Below are 12,070 nucleotides of genomic sequence, written 5' to 3' on the forward strand. Positions count from 1 at the left end.
ATGAAATACGTAACTATGCAAAAATAAGTTTACAGGGGCGCCCGGGTGGCTCAGTTGGTTGAGCGTCCGACTTCGGCCCAGGTCATGATCTCGTGGTTCGTGAGTTCAAGCCCCGCATCAGGCTCTGGCTGTCAGCTCGGAGCTTGGAGCCTGCTTCAGATTCTGTGTCTCCCTCTCTCTCTGCCCCTGCCCTGCTCATGCTCTGCCTCAAAAATACATATAAACATTAAAAAAATTTTTTTTTAATAAAAGCAAGTTCACAGTAATAGAAACTTTTTACTGTTGGGATACAGATACTGTATCATGAAAACGTAAAGTTTTAAGCTGGGCTGTACACATCTCCCTGGCAACAGGAACTTCAAAATATAGGCTGGATACCATGTCTGGCAGTTCCCTTCCGGTAATTCTTATGCACATCCTTAGATCACAAGATCGACATGGTCTCCTGCTCCCACGTCGATGATTTTTGTCTGTGGCTTTTAACAGAGCTTTGAAAAGGTGCCTGAAACGGCATCCTGTCTTCACAAACCATGAAGTGGCCACATTCTTAGAGCCCTTCCACACCCGCCTCACCACGCAATCCCAGCACGAGCCTGTACTGCATCACACCATGTCGGGAGCCCAAACTACAAGTACCATTTGCAAAAATCGTCGTCAGCTGCCTCGTCAGGCTACATGCTGATCTGCCATATATTAACTAACTGGAACTAAATAAAAACTTTAAAAGCCAAAACAAAACAAAAGGCAAAAATGGCAAAGTATTAGTAATTTCCTATTCTGGGTACTAGATTTCCTGGTTTTTATTAATTTTTTCCCCTGCACTTATCTATTGAACTCTCAAGAAAAAAGGAAAAGATAATTAACCAAATAGAGCAATGGATAATAAATGCAAAAACAACAACGACAACAACAAAACACCAAGGTGATGTGATTTGTTTCTCCAAACTGAACTACAGACTGTTTCTGCCCTCCCAGTACCAAGGACCATCTGATGGATGACCCAAGGGTCACTCAGAGGTCAGCCCTGGTGGGCGCAGGATCACGCTTACCTCTGGTGGTGGTGACCGAAGAAGCGAACGTCAACCTGGTTGTCCTCCTTCTGTAGGACCTTGGCTGGCCAGAAACCAAAACCTTTCATTTTGGCCCAAACCAGTTCATGATTAGGTATCTGGAAATAAAATGTTTTATGTAACCATGTTATTTTCAAAGTATTAAATGCACACATGTCATTAATACTCAACTTAGGAAGTATAGTGCAGTATTTTGAAAACACTTCTTTTTTTTAACTCCTAAACCCATAGAGCTTTTTTTTTTCTCGGATTGATTCTGCCTTCAAGTAAAGCACCAAAAACTTACAGTCTGCATAAGAGCAGAGATATGGACCCTCATCTCTCAGAAAACACAGCCTGCAGCACTTAGGGACGAGCCAGTCTCCAAGGCGAGACCCCGTGAGTAACAGTGGCAAACACAACACCCTCACTGCATTGTAAGGTGCACTCCAGCACCTGGGAGCCTGTGAGAGATGTGAAAGTCTGAGGTCCTGCTCCAGGCTTAGGGAATCACAGAGACCCCAGAGCACCTGAGGAGCACAGGGTCGTCCTCCACAGGCAGCCTGGCACGCCCAGGGCTGGGCGCAGCCCCGACCACAGGCACAGACCAGTCGGGACCTTCCTGAAATCCTGTCATTCCAGGGGACCACACATAGCCACAAGCATACAGGAAGCCTTATCTTTCTTGTGAAAAAAACGGGAAGAGCAGAAGTTCACTCTATTATCTCTTAAGGGTTTATTCTGAAGTTCCTCATTTTAAAGTCAGAAATGGGTAATGATGCCAAGTTGTTTCCCCTGTGTTTCAGGTTTTATGCTCACTAAGCCCATGTATATACTATGATACAAAGAAAAATACCTAGGAAGGATTATAATCCTTAAATAAATTGGAAATAGCCTTGCTTAGAATAGTACATCACACACTTAAGAGGTAAAAAACAGAAAATCACAAAATTTCACATACACAAGGGTAGCAGAACCAATTGTCAGGACGAGCATTTGACAAATAGAAGCAGTTCTTGCAAAGCTGTAGTTCATCCAGCTAAAAAAGAAAAGCAACTATTTTAGCCTACACAAAACATGAGCATCAAACTGTATAAAACAGATCCATGTAAATTAGCATTCTCTCTCATGTGCACAGATAGTCCTGAATTTTCTTCCTTGAGATGACATTTTTCATTTCTCAATGAATACTAGGAGAGCCTGCCACGTTCCTGTTCAGACCGTCTCCATGGTCCCAGGCGGGCCTGGAGCAGAAGACAGTTCCTCAGGAGGTCTGGCCTCCACTCCCAGCCTGGCTCCCGCCCTCCTTCTGGTTCATATGCACATTAAATGCTAGTTCAGCAGACAGATCCTTCTGGTCTACCCATCTTAAGTACCATTACCAATAAAAGCAGTCCTTACACTCCCTCATTCTGTTTTAGTCCTTGTTTCCTTTCATAACACTCTTTCACGTCTTGTGAAGAAACATATTCTGTCCGTTTCTTTTTTGAGCCTCTTTCTTCAGAATGTATATTCTGGAGAATATAGCCCCATGAGCAAAAAGCAGTACTTCAATCACCACTTTATCTCTCCTAACACCCTGCACAGCACATAGTAGACACTCAATAAATATTTGTGGAATGAATGAAAAAACAAAGGTCAAATTTTATCAGGAAACAAGACTTTTTATATAAATTTTCAGGTGAGTGTTTCAAGTAAAAAAGACTATACACACAAATAAAACCTCTAATATGCTAATATGTATTTTACTTATTGTATAAATAGGAACTTTTTTGTTTTTGTGGGGTTTTTTGCTGTGAAGTCTATACAGGATCTTTCATTCAAAGAGGGTAACACTGGGGTGCCTGGGTGGCTCCGTCGGTTAAGCGCCGACTTCAGCTCAGGTCATGATCTCGCGGTTTGTGACTTTGAGCCCCGCGTCAGGCTCTGTGCTGACAGCTGGGAGCCTGGAGTCTGCTTCGGATTCTGTTGTCTCCCTCTCTCTGCACCTCCCCGACTGGCACTCTCTCTCTTCCCAAAATAAACAAACATTAAAAAAAAAAGATTTTAAAAGAAAACAACTGTAACAAAGAGGGTAACATTTCTGCACTGCAAAGGAACAATCAACAAAATAAAAAGGCAACCTACCGAATGGGAGAAGATATTTGCAAAAGACATATACAATAAGGGATTAATATCCAAAGTATATTTAAAAAAAATTTCACAACTCAAAACCAAAAAGAAAAAAATCCAATTAAAATATGGGCAGAGGAACTAAAGAAATGTTTTTCCAAAGAAAACACCCAGATGGCCAACACACACAAGAAAAGACGCTCAACATCACTCATCATCAGAGAAATACAAATCAAAACCACAACGAGATATCACATCACACCTGTCAGAATGGCAAAAATTAACACAAGAAACAAAGGGTGTACGTGAGGATGCAGAGAAAGGGAAACCCTCTTGCACTGTTGATGGGAATGCAAACTTGTGCAGCCACTCTGGAGAACAGTGTGGAGGTTCCTCAAAAAATTAAAAATAGAACTAGTCAACAATTCTAGGCAACTGCACTACTGGGTATTTACCCAAAGAATACAAAAACACTAATTCAAAGGGATATGTGCACCCCGATGTTTACAGCAGCATTATTTGCAATAACCAAGATATGGAAGCAGCCCAAGGGTTCATCAATATATGAATGGATTATACTATTCTTTATGAGGCCAGCACTGTATCAAAACCAGATAAAGACAATAAAAAGAAGAGAAGTATAGGCCAATATCCCTAATGAGCATGGATATAAAAATAACAAACCACCACCACCACATCCATCAATACATTTAAAAAATCATTCATGGGGCACCTGGGTGGCTCAGTCGGTTAAGCGTCCAACTTCAGCGCAGGTCATGATCTTGTGGTTCGTGAGTTCAAGCCCCACGTCGGGCTCTGTGCTGACAGCTCAGAGCTTGGATCCTGCTTCAGATTCTGTGTCTCCCTCTCTCTCTGTTTCTCCCCCCACTCACACTCTGTCTCGCTGTCTCTCTCTCAAAAATAAATAAAGAATTAAAAAAAATCATTCACCACAATCAGTGGGATTTATTCTGGGGATGCAAAGGTGATTACATTCATAAATCAATCAATATGATACACCACACTAATAGAGAAATGACAAAAATCAAATAATCATTTCAATAGATTCAGAAAAAGCATGTGACAAAGTACAACATCCATTCATATAAAAACCCTCAACAAAGCAGGTGTAGTGGGAACATGGTCATGAAGACCACAAACTACAGCTAACATCATCCTCAATGGAGAAAAACTGAGAGCTTTTCTGCTGAGATCAGGAACAAGACAGAGATGTCCACTCTCAACACTATTATTCAACACAGTACTGGAAGTCCCAGCCACAGCAGTCAGGCAACAAAAAGAAATAAAAGGCATACAAAGGCATACAAATGGGCAAGGAAGAAGTCAAACTTTCACTATTCGCAGACAACGTGATATTCTAAGTAGAAAACCTGAAAGACTCCACCAAAAAACTACTAGAACTGATAAATTGAGTAAAGCTGCAGGATACAACACAAACGTATAGAAACCTGTTGCATTTATATACACCAATAACGAAGCAGCAGAGAACAATTGAGGAATTGGTCCCATTTACAATTCCACCAATAAGACACCTAGGAACAAAGCCAACCCAACAGGTGAAACACCTATACTCTGAAAATTATGGAACACTGATGAAAGAAACAGAAGATGGCAGAAATGGAGACATTCCACGCTCATGGATTAGAAGAACAAAACTACTGTTAAAATGTTGATACTATCCAAAGCAATCTACATGTTTAAAGCAGTCCCTATCAAAATACCATCTGACATTTTGACAGCTAGAAAAAACAATCCTGGAATTTGTACAGAACCACAAAAGACCCTGAATAGTTAAAGGAACCTTGGAAAAGAAAAGCAACACTGGAGGCATCACAATTCCGGACTTCAAGCTGTATTACAAAGCGGTAATCATCAAGGCAGTATGGCACAAAAACAGACCCACAGATCAATGGAACAGAATAGAAAGCCCAGAAATGAATCCACAACTATATGGACAACTAGTTTTCGACAAAGCAGGAAAGAATATCCAATGGAGAAAAAACAGCCTCTTCAACAAGTGGTGATGGGAAAACTGGAAAGCCACATGTGGAAGAACGAAATGGGACTGCTTTCTTACACCACACACAAAAATAAATTCAAAATGCATTAAGGACCTAAATGTGACACAGGAAACCATCAAAATCCTAAAGTAAGACACAGGCAGTAACCTCTTTGACAATGACTGGAGCAACTTATAAGACGTGTCTTTGGAGGCAAGGGGAACAAAAGCAAACATGAACTATTGAGACCCCACCAAGATAAAAAGCACAGCGAAGGAAACAATCAACAAAACTAAAAGGCAACTTACAGAATAAGAGATTATTTGCAAACGACATATCAGATAAAGGGTTAGTATCCAAAATCTATAAAGAAATCATAATACTTCACACCCAGAAAACAAAAAATCCAGTTAAGAAATGGGCAGAAGACATGAATAGACACTTTTCCAAAGAAGACATCCAGATGGCCAAGAGACACATGAAAAGATAGTTCAACATCAGTCATCATCTGCAACATATAAATCAAAACCACAAGGAGATACCACCTCACACCTGTCAGAATGGTTAAAAGTAACAACACAGAAACAACAGGTGTTGGCGAGGACGTGGAGAAAAAGGAACATTCATGCACTGTTGATGGGAACGCAAACTGGTACAGTCACTCTGGACAACAGTATGGAGGTTCCTCAAAACCTTAAAAGTAGAACTATGCTGCAACCCAGTAATTGCACACTAGGTATTTATTCAAATGATAGAAAAATACAGATTTCAAGGGCACATGCACCCCGATGTTTACAGGCAGCACTATCAACAACAGCCAAACTATGAAGACAGTCCAAATGTCCATCAGTAGAGGAATGGATTAGGAAAGAGTGGTACACACACTTACACACTAGAATATTATTCAGCCATAAAAAGAGAATGAAATATTGTCGTTTGCAACAATGTGGATGGAGTTAAGAATATTATGCCAATTGAAATAAGTCAGAGAAAGACAAATACCATGTTAGCTCACTCATATGTGGGATCTAAAAAACCAAACAATAAAAAAAATAAAAACAACTCCTAAACAGAGAACAAACTGGTGGTTGCCAGAGGGGAGGGGACATGGGTGGATGGGTGAAGGGGATTATCGAGTACAAACCTCCAATTACAAAGTTAGTAAGTCACAGAGCGGGGGGTCGGGGGGTCGGGGGGTGGGGGGGTGGAGGGGGCGGGAGGTGCAATTGGTCACGTTGTAATAATGCTGTGAGGTGACGGGACCACACTTGGGGGAGCAGTTCAGTGACGTATGGAAGTGTCAGATCACTACCCTGTATAACTGAAACTAGTATCACACTGTATGTGAATTATGCTTTAATTTGACAATGAAAAGGAGGGTAACATTTATTGAGTGTCTGCCCAGTGCAAGACATTTGCCTGCATTATGTAACCAACATCCCTGAGAGCAATTACAGAAAAGGAAACACACTTTATTTGTCCAAGTTACTTAACCACTAAATCGAACTCCTAGGATTTCTCTGAGAAAATTCCCTCCTTGATTTGCATTATTTCCCATGTATTTCAAACACGGAAATAAAACTATATTTAAAGGAAATGGCAAAACTGAAACATATGTAAGAGTAGAATTCCAAACTAAGTTAGTCTGGAAAACAGCAAGAGTTTAATTACGGGGAGTAAGCAGTACCTCGTGACAGGTGTCTTTATACAGCATCCGTGCTATGTCAGCCTGCTCGCTGTCTGCTGTAATGAAAGGCAGACAGTATCTATTACCACAAATCCAGAAACACAAAACTATCAAAAGTAGTACAACCATTTGCATTTTCTTTCAGTGTGACTAGAGTGGACATATACCATTTAAAATGAAAATGTCTACTTTAAATGAAGTTCAGGGGCACCTGGGGGGCTCAGTCGGTTAAGCATCTGACTCTTGATTTCTGCTCAGGTCATGATCTCACGGTTCATGAGATCGAGCCCCACGTCGGGCTCTGTGTTGGCAGCATGGGGCCTGCATGGGACTCTCTCTCCCTCTGCCCCTCTCCCCTGCTCTCTCGCTCTCTCAAAATAAATAAATAAACATTTTTTAAAAATAACATAAATAAAGTTCAGGCAGCCAAACATTTCTATAGACAGCTGTAATGTTATATTCAACAGAATACGGATCCTCTACATACAGAGTGCCCTCTTTCTTTTCCTTCAAATGATGGGATGTTAATGGAAAAGGACCAGAATTAAAGTGCTTATAAAAAGCCTCTCAACTAAGCTTATATATAAAACTATAAAGAATAAAAATATTTTCAGCATTTAGTACTAGAATTCTTGGCCAGTCAATTTTATAAACTATAACCACATTACCAAAGTTGAAACCCTGACATTATTACTTGCAAATCATTAAAGTATCAATTTTTTGAATGTAATGTTTTATAAAAGGTATTTCCCAACAGGAAGGTTAAGTGGTATAGAGAAGCATGCACAGAAAAGAAAAAAACCCTTCAACCTCCGTAGAAAATCACTGTGTTGTGGAGAAGCAGCTGAGCATCAGCTTTGAACTCTTCATAACTGCGGTATTTCCCTTCGTTCACTTTCTGCAGAGGGCGAGAAACAAAATAGCAAAGCGTTAATAGCTAGAATGTTTGTCTGCCTTATGCTAACGGGTTATTAGCGCAAGGGGCACGGCAGAACCTTCCAGAATGTCGCTATGTCCACTCCCGTGTCCCACGGCATGGATGGGACACGCGTGAGGACACGGATAAGCCCACCCGCGGCTGGAGTGTGGCGTGCAGAGCACTGGACCGCGGGCAGCCCCCACCCTCCTCTGCACTAAGTCAGCAGCTGAGCTCCGCCAAAAGCCAGGGCCTCTCACTGCTGCTGGGCTGCGCGGAGAACGAAGGCTGTGGTCAGTGCAGATGGTAACTACACACCTACCATTTTTCTAGCACAGTCTTACAGAGACTGAAAGCAACAACCATTGGCCTACGCGACGCTTTCCCACGAAGTCCGAGTTGTTCCTCTACACACCAGGTCAAGGCAAGGCTTTCTGCTGTGCTAGACACGTATACGTGATGGATTATGGAGGGAATTTGAAGGTTTTTTGCAGGCAGGCAAAGTTTTTGGAAGAAGGGTATAACGAGTTATTTAGAAGTAGCAAGGAGGCATTTTCTTATCCTGGTAGCACTTTAGGAAATCAGCTTGGAAAGGACTTAGAATACTAAGGCCTCTAAATAACAACTAAGATCCTGTCTTTCTGCTGAAATCCTCCAAGGCCCACCTCAGTGGTGCTTTCTTCAAGAAGGCTTGCAAGATATCCCCTGCTGGAGGAACCTGCCTCCCTTCTGGCATCAAGGGTCACAGGCTTAGTTACAAATACTGAGTCCCGGGGCGCCTGGGTGGCGCAGTCGGTTAAGCGTCCGACTTCAGCCAGGTCACGATCTCGCAGTCCGTGAGTTCGAGCCCCGCGTCAGGCTCTGGGCTGATGGCTCAGAGCCTGGAGCCTGTTTCCGATTCTGTGTCTCCCTCTCTCCCTGCCCCTCCCCCGTTCATGCTCTGTGTCTCTCTGTCCCAAAAATAAATAAGCGTTGAAAAAAAAAAATTTTTTTTAAAAAAACAAATACTGAGTCCCACTGTGAATTTCTGACCGTCCCGGGCTCAGTCCTCCCAGGCACTGGCAACGTCTAGAGCTCCCCCGGTGACCTGATCTACACCCAGATGGAGAAACTGAACCCAGGTTTCCCAAAGCATCTTCGTGATTTTTGAGATTTGCACGATCACGGCCTGTATTTTGGTTTGAACTGTAAGCTCCTGATGGGATAAAAATCATGCTTTCCTCTGTATTTTCCTTACAGTGCTTTCTGTTCATGAACAGCACCTGCTACGTACAAAGCTAAGACACCATCAGTCCAGCTGGTGTTCTCTACAGATCCGCCGGGATCAGACTAAGGGAAGCTTGGAAGGAGCAGAAGCAGGGGCAGGAAGGACTGTCCCGTAGAGACCTTGGGGTTTAGGACAAGAGGCTTTGCTTGAGGACAGGAACCTGGGGCAGGAGGTGAAATGAAAACTACTTGTTTTTATTTCAGACTCTGCCAGCCTCTTTAGAGGGAACACCCTTCATTTACCCTCATTTCCTACTGAAGTAATCACCTGCAGTCTTTCTCAGCTGCCAAGGGGACTAAGAAACTTGTAAAATAACTTAAAATTATTCCTATGGTCTCCCTATAAGCTACTGTGGCCAACCACGAGATCTGAAATTCAAAAGGATGCATAAAGTACAGAATTAGTAATTCAGCGGCCCTAACTGGGAAATGTGTTAAAATGTTCTACTGGATTTTACCGCAATTTGTAACTACATGTTAACAAACCCATTACAATACTCAGCTACAGAAGGTAAAATTAAGAACTCTGAGAAAATTGTTTTCTGGTTACATAATCTTTGTGTTGTTCAAGTTCACTCTGCTGTTTCCCAGGACTCTAGTCCTAGACTCCAATGTTCCCTTGAGAAAAACTCCTGAGTACCTGCTAGTGCTAGGAAACCACGTGCAGATAGGAGTCCTCGAATCTGAAATATTCAGTTGACCAGGCTCTACACGCCTCTCCTGGGATCAGCAAGTATCCAGAATCTACAGCTGGCTTAACACCAGGCCTTTTCGAACGGGACACCTGATCTGCACGCACAGTAAAAGCACAAGGCATCTCAGTAGCAGCAATGCCCCTGTAGGGGCTACACCTTTGAGGCTCTAAGTAGAGGACGAGCAGGCACACACCCTAGGGGGAATGGCAACAGAGTCATGCTCAGCTGGGAGTTGTGAGTCATGTGGGAGCTACGGGTGTATCAGAAACCGGACAGAGGGCCTGGCTTTACCTCCTGTATGGTGGGGACGTCCACCGCTGAGTGCACCAGCCTCCGATACATTGGGTGTTTGTTGTCCTTCCCCTTCTTATTAAGGTCTATAGCCTGAAAGGTCATTGAGAGACAGGTGACACAATTTCTAAACACTTTAGAATTAACTGGAAAAATGTACATGCGCCATATAGTTCAATGTGGCATTTTTTGGGTTTTGATAGAAAGAACAGTTATTTTGGAAAACGCCACTTTACTTCAGACACTAATTATCACAATATTGCTGGGCAACAACTGCAGTAATATGGACGGAGCTAGAAAGTGTTATGGTAAGTGAAGTCAGACAAAGGCAGATACCACATGGCTTCACTTGTACATGGGATCTGAAAAGCAAAACAAAGAAAAAACAGAAACAGACTCTTAAATACAACCAAGAAACTGGTGGTTAAGCGAGGGAAGGAGGAGGGGGATGGGCAGAACAGGTGAAGGGGATGAAGAAGTACAAATTTCCACTTTTAAAACAGGTCAGTCACAGGCATGACAAGTGCAGCATGGCGAATATAGCTGGTAATATTGTAGTAACTTTGCATGGTGACAGGTGGTGGCTATAATTACTGGTGAGCATGGAGTTATGTACATAAACGTCAAATCCCTATGCGGTACACCCAAAACTAATAATAATATTGTAGATCAACTGTACCTTCATTAAAGATTTTGAAAAATAAAAGATGAAACAACAGAGATGTATCAGCAGGAAAAGAAAAGTGCACGTCTAATCTAATGCAGCTAAAGAAATGCCCGTGAAAACAAAGACAAGACCAAAAAATAAGAGCCTCTTGTGGAGCCATCACGCACAAAAGAAGTGTGACGGCGGTGTTCTCCACCCCCATCCTGCTCTGTGCATCTTGACTTGTCACGCGCTAACTTGCAAGGCATGAAGGGAGGGAGCCTGGCAGGGCGGCCCGGAGACTGTGCAGGACTCACCCTCTCCTTCATGCGGGACACGATGAACCGCAAGTACGTGCTCATCTCCTGTTTGTTTGTGTGTTTCTTCTTGATGCTCTGTTAACAACAGAAAAGGCCAGATGTAAAACGTGATTTTGTACGGTGTGCAAGGACTGTACACAACACGCACTATTTCCAGCACATCTGATACAGAGAAACCTTTGAAATGCGCACGATAAAAACAGTGCTTTATGTGAGAAAGAAATGGAAAATATTATGTCGTACTGGACATAATACCTTTGACAACTATGCACTTTTTCCTCAGTATTTTAAAACTTAAAACCTCCACTATTTTCAGATAAAACAAATGACATAATACTGATCATGACATAACGCAGAATCACTTATTTTACAAAAGAAAAAAGTCAGCTGAAACCCTTTAGGGAGCATTATTAGTAATATCGAATGGTGAATTTCAGCACAACGTTACTCTTTGTCTAAAAGGTTATTAAAAATCCGCGTCCCCTATGAGTGAGTGGAGTGCAGGCAGGCATACCTACTTATCTTTTAACGTGTCGGGGTCTGTTCAGTAGTAACTTCAGTTTCTAGGAGTCTGACCTGAAAACTAATTAGGTTCTTCAATTTACGCCTCAGAAAATAAATGTCAGCTAGGACACACTTCCTCTGTCGAGACTGAGGCCTCGGGGCAGACCCCCAGCCCCACGGAGGCGGCCATGCCGCCTCGCCCACTAGGCCCGGGCCGGTGTTTCACAACCGCGCACCCCCCTTCGGACACCAGGTGACGGCCCTCTACCCAGTGACATCATTAGGCCTGAAGAACGGTGTGTGCCAGAGGTCATCCTGATGTGCTAACGGACCGGACGAAGCAGCCAACATTTCTCAGCTAACTACAAACTACCAGCGCCTCGCTGGGGCTCCAGGGAATGGATTATCCACACACAAGACCCTAACCCGTCTCGACAGAAAACGGGCCCTTTCTTCTCTGGAGATGTGGCTTCCCGCACTTCGTGTCTCAGGTGGCCCCCTCTCCACTGGTCACCTGGACTCTGGCGCGGGCAGTCACTGCTTCTCTTGTGCTCATCTGGCAC

At 43.0% G+C, this 12,070-nt stretch overlaps 1 protein-coding gene across 13 annotated transcripts in view; it reads right to left on the bottom strand.

Annotated features, from left to right (window-relative positions):
* Window positions 1-12,070, bottom strand: part of ZMYND11 (zinc finger MYND-type containing 11) — a 135,880-nt gene that overhangs the window by 16,408 nt on the left and 107,402 nt on the right. For 10 of the 13 annotated variants that reach the window (XM_086715084.1, XM_086715089.1, XM_086715087.1 and 7 more), the window contains 6 exons: window positions 11,001-11,078; window positions 10,038-10,130; window positions 7,680-7,767; window positions 6,870-6,925; window positions 2,011-2,088; window positions 1,050-1,168 (listed from right to left, as the gene is read on the bottom strand). In XM_086715084.1, the coding sequence (XP_086571210.1) occupies window positions 1,050-1,168; window positions 2,011-2,088; window positions 6,870-6,925; window positions 7,680-7,767; window positions 10,038-10,130; window positions 11,001-11,078 (512 nt within the window). The remainder of the gene's footprint in view (window positions 1-1,049; window positions 1,169-2,010; window positions 2,089-6,869; window positions 6,926-7,679; window positions 7,768-10,037; window positions 10,131-11,000; window positions 11,079-12,070) is intronic. The other 3 variants (XM_086715090.1, XM_086715088.1, XM_086715086.1) reach the window with 1 other exon arrangement.

This window comes from Puma concolor, chromosome B4 (assembly GCF_028749965.1).
Source record: "Puma concolor isolate L17-30 chromosome B4, mPumCon1.1.hap2, whole genome shotgun sequence".
NCBI lineage: Eukaryota > Metazoa > Chordata > Mammalia > Carnivora > Felidae > Puma > Puma concolor.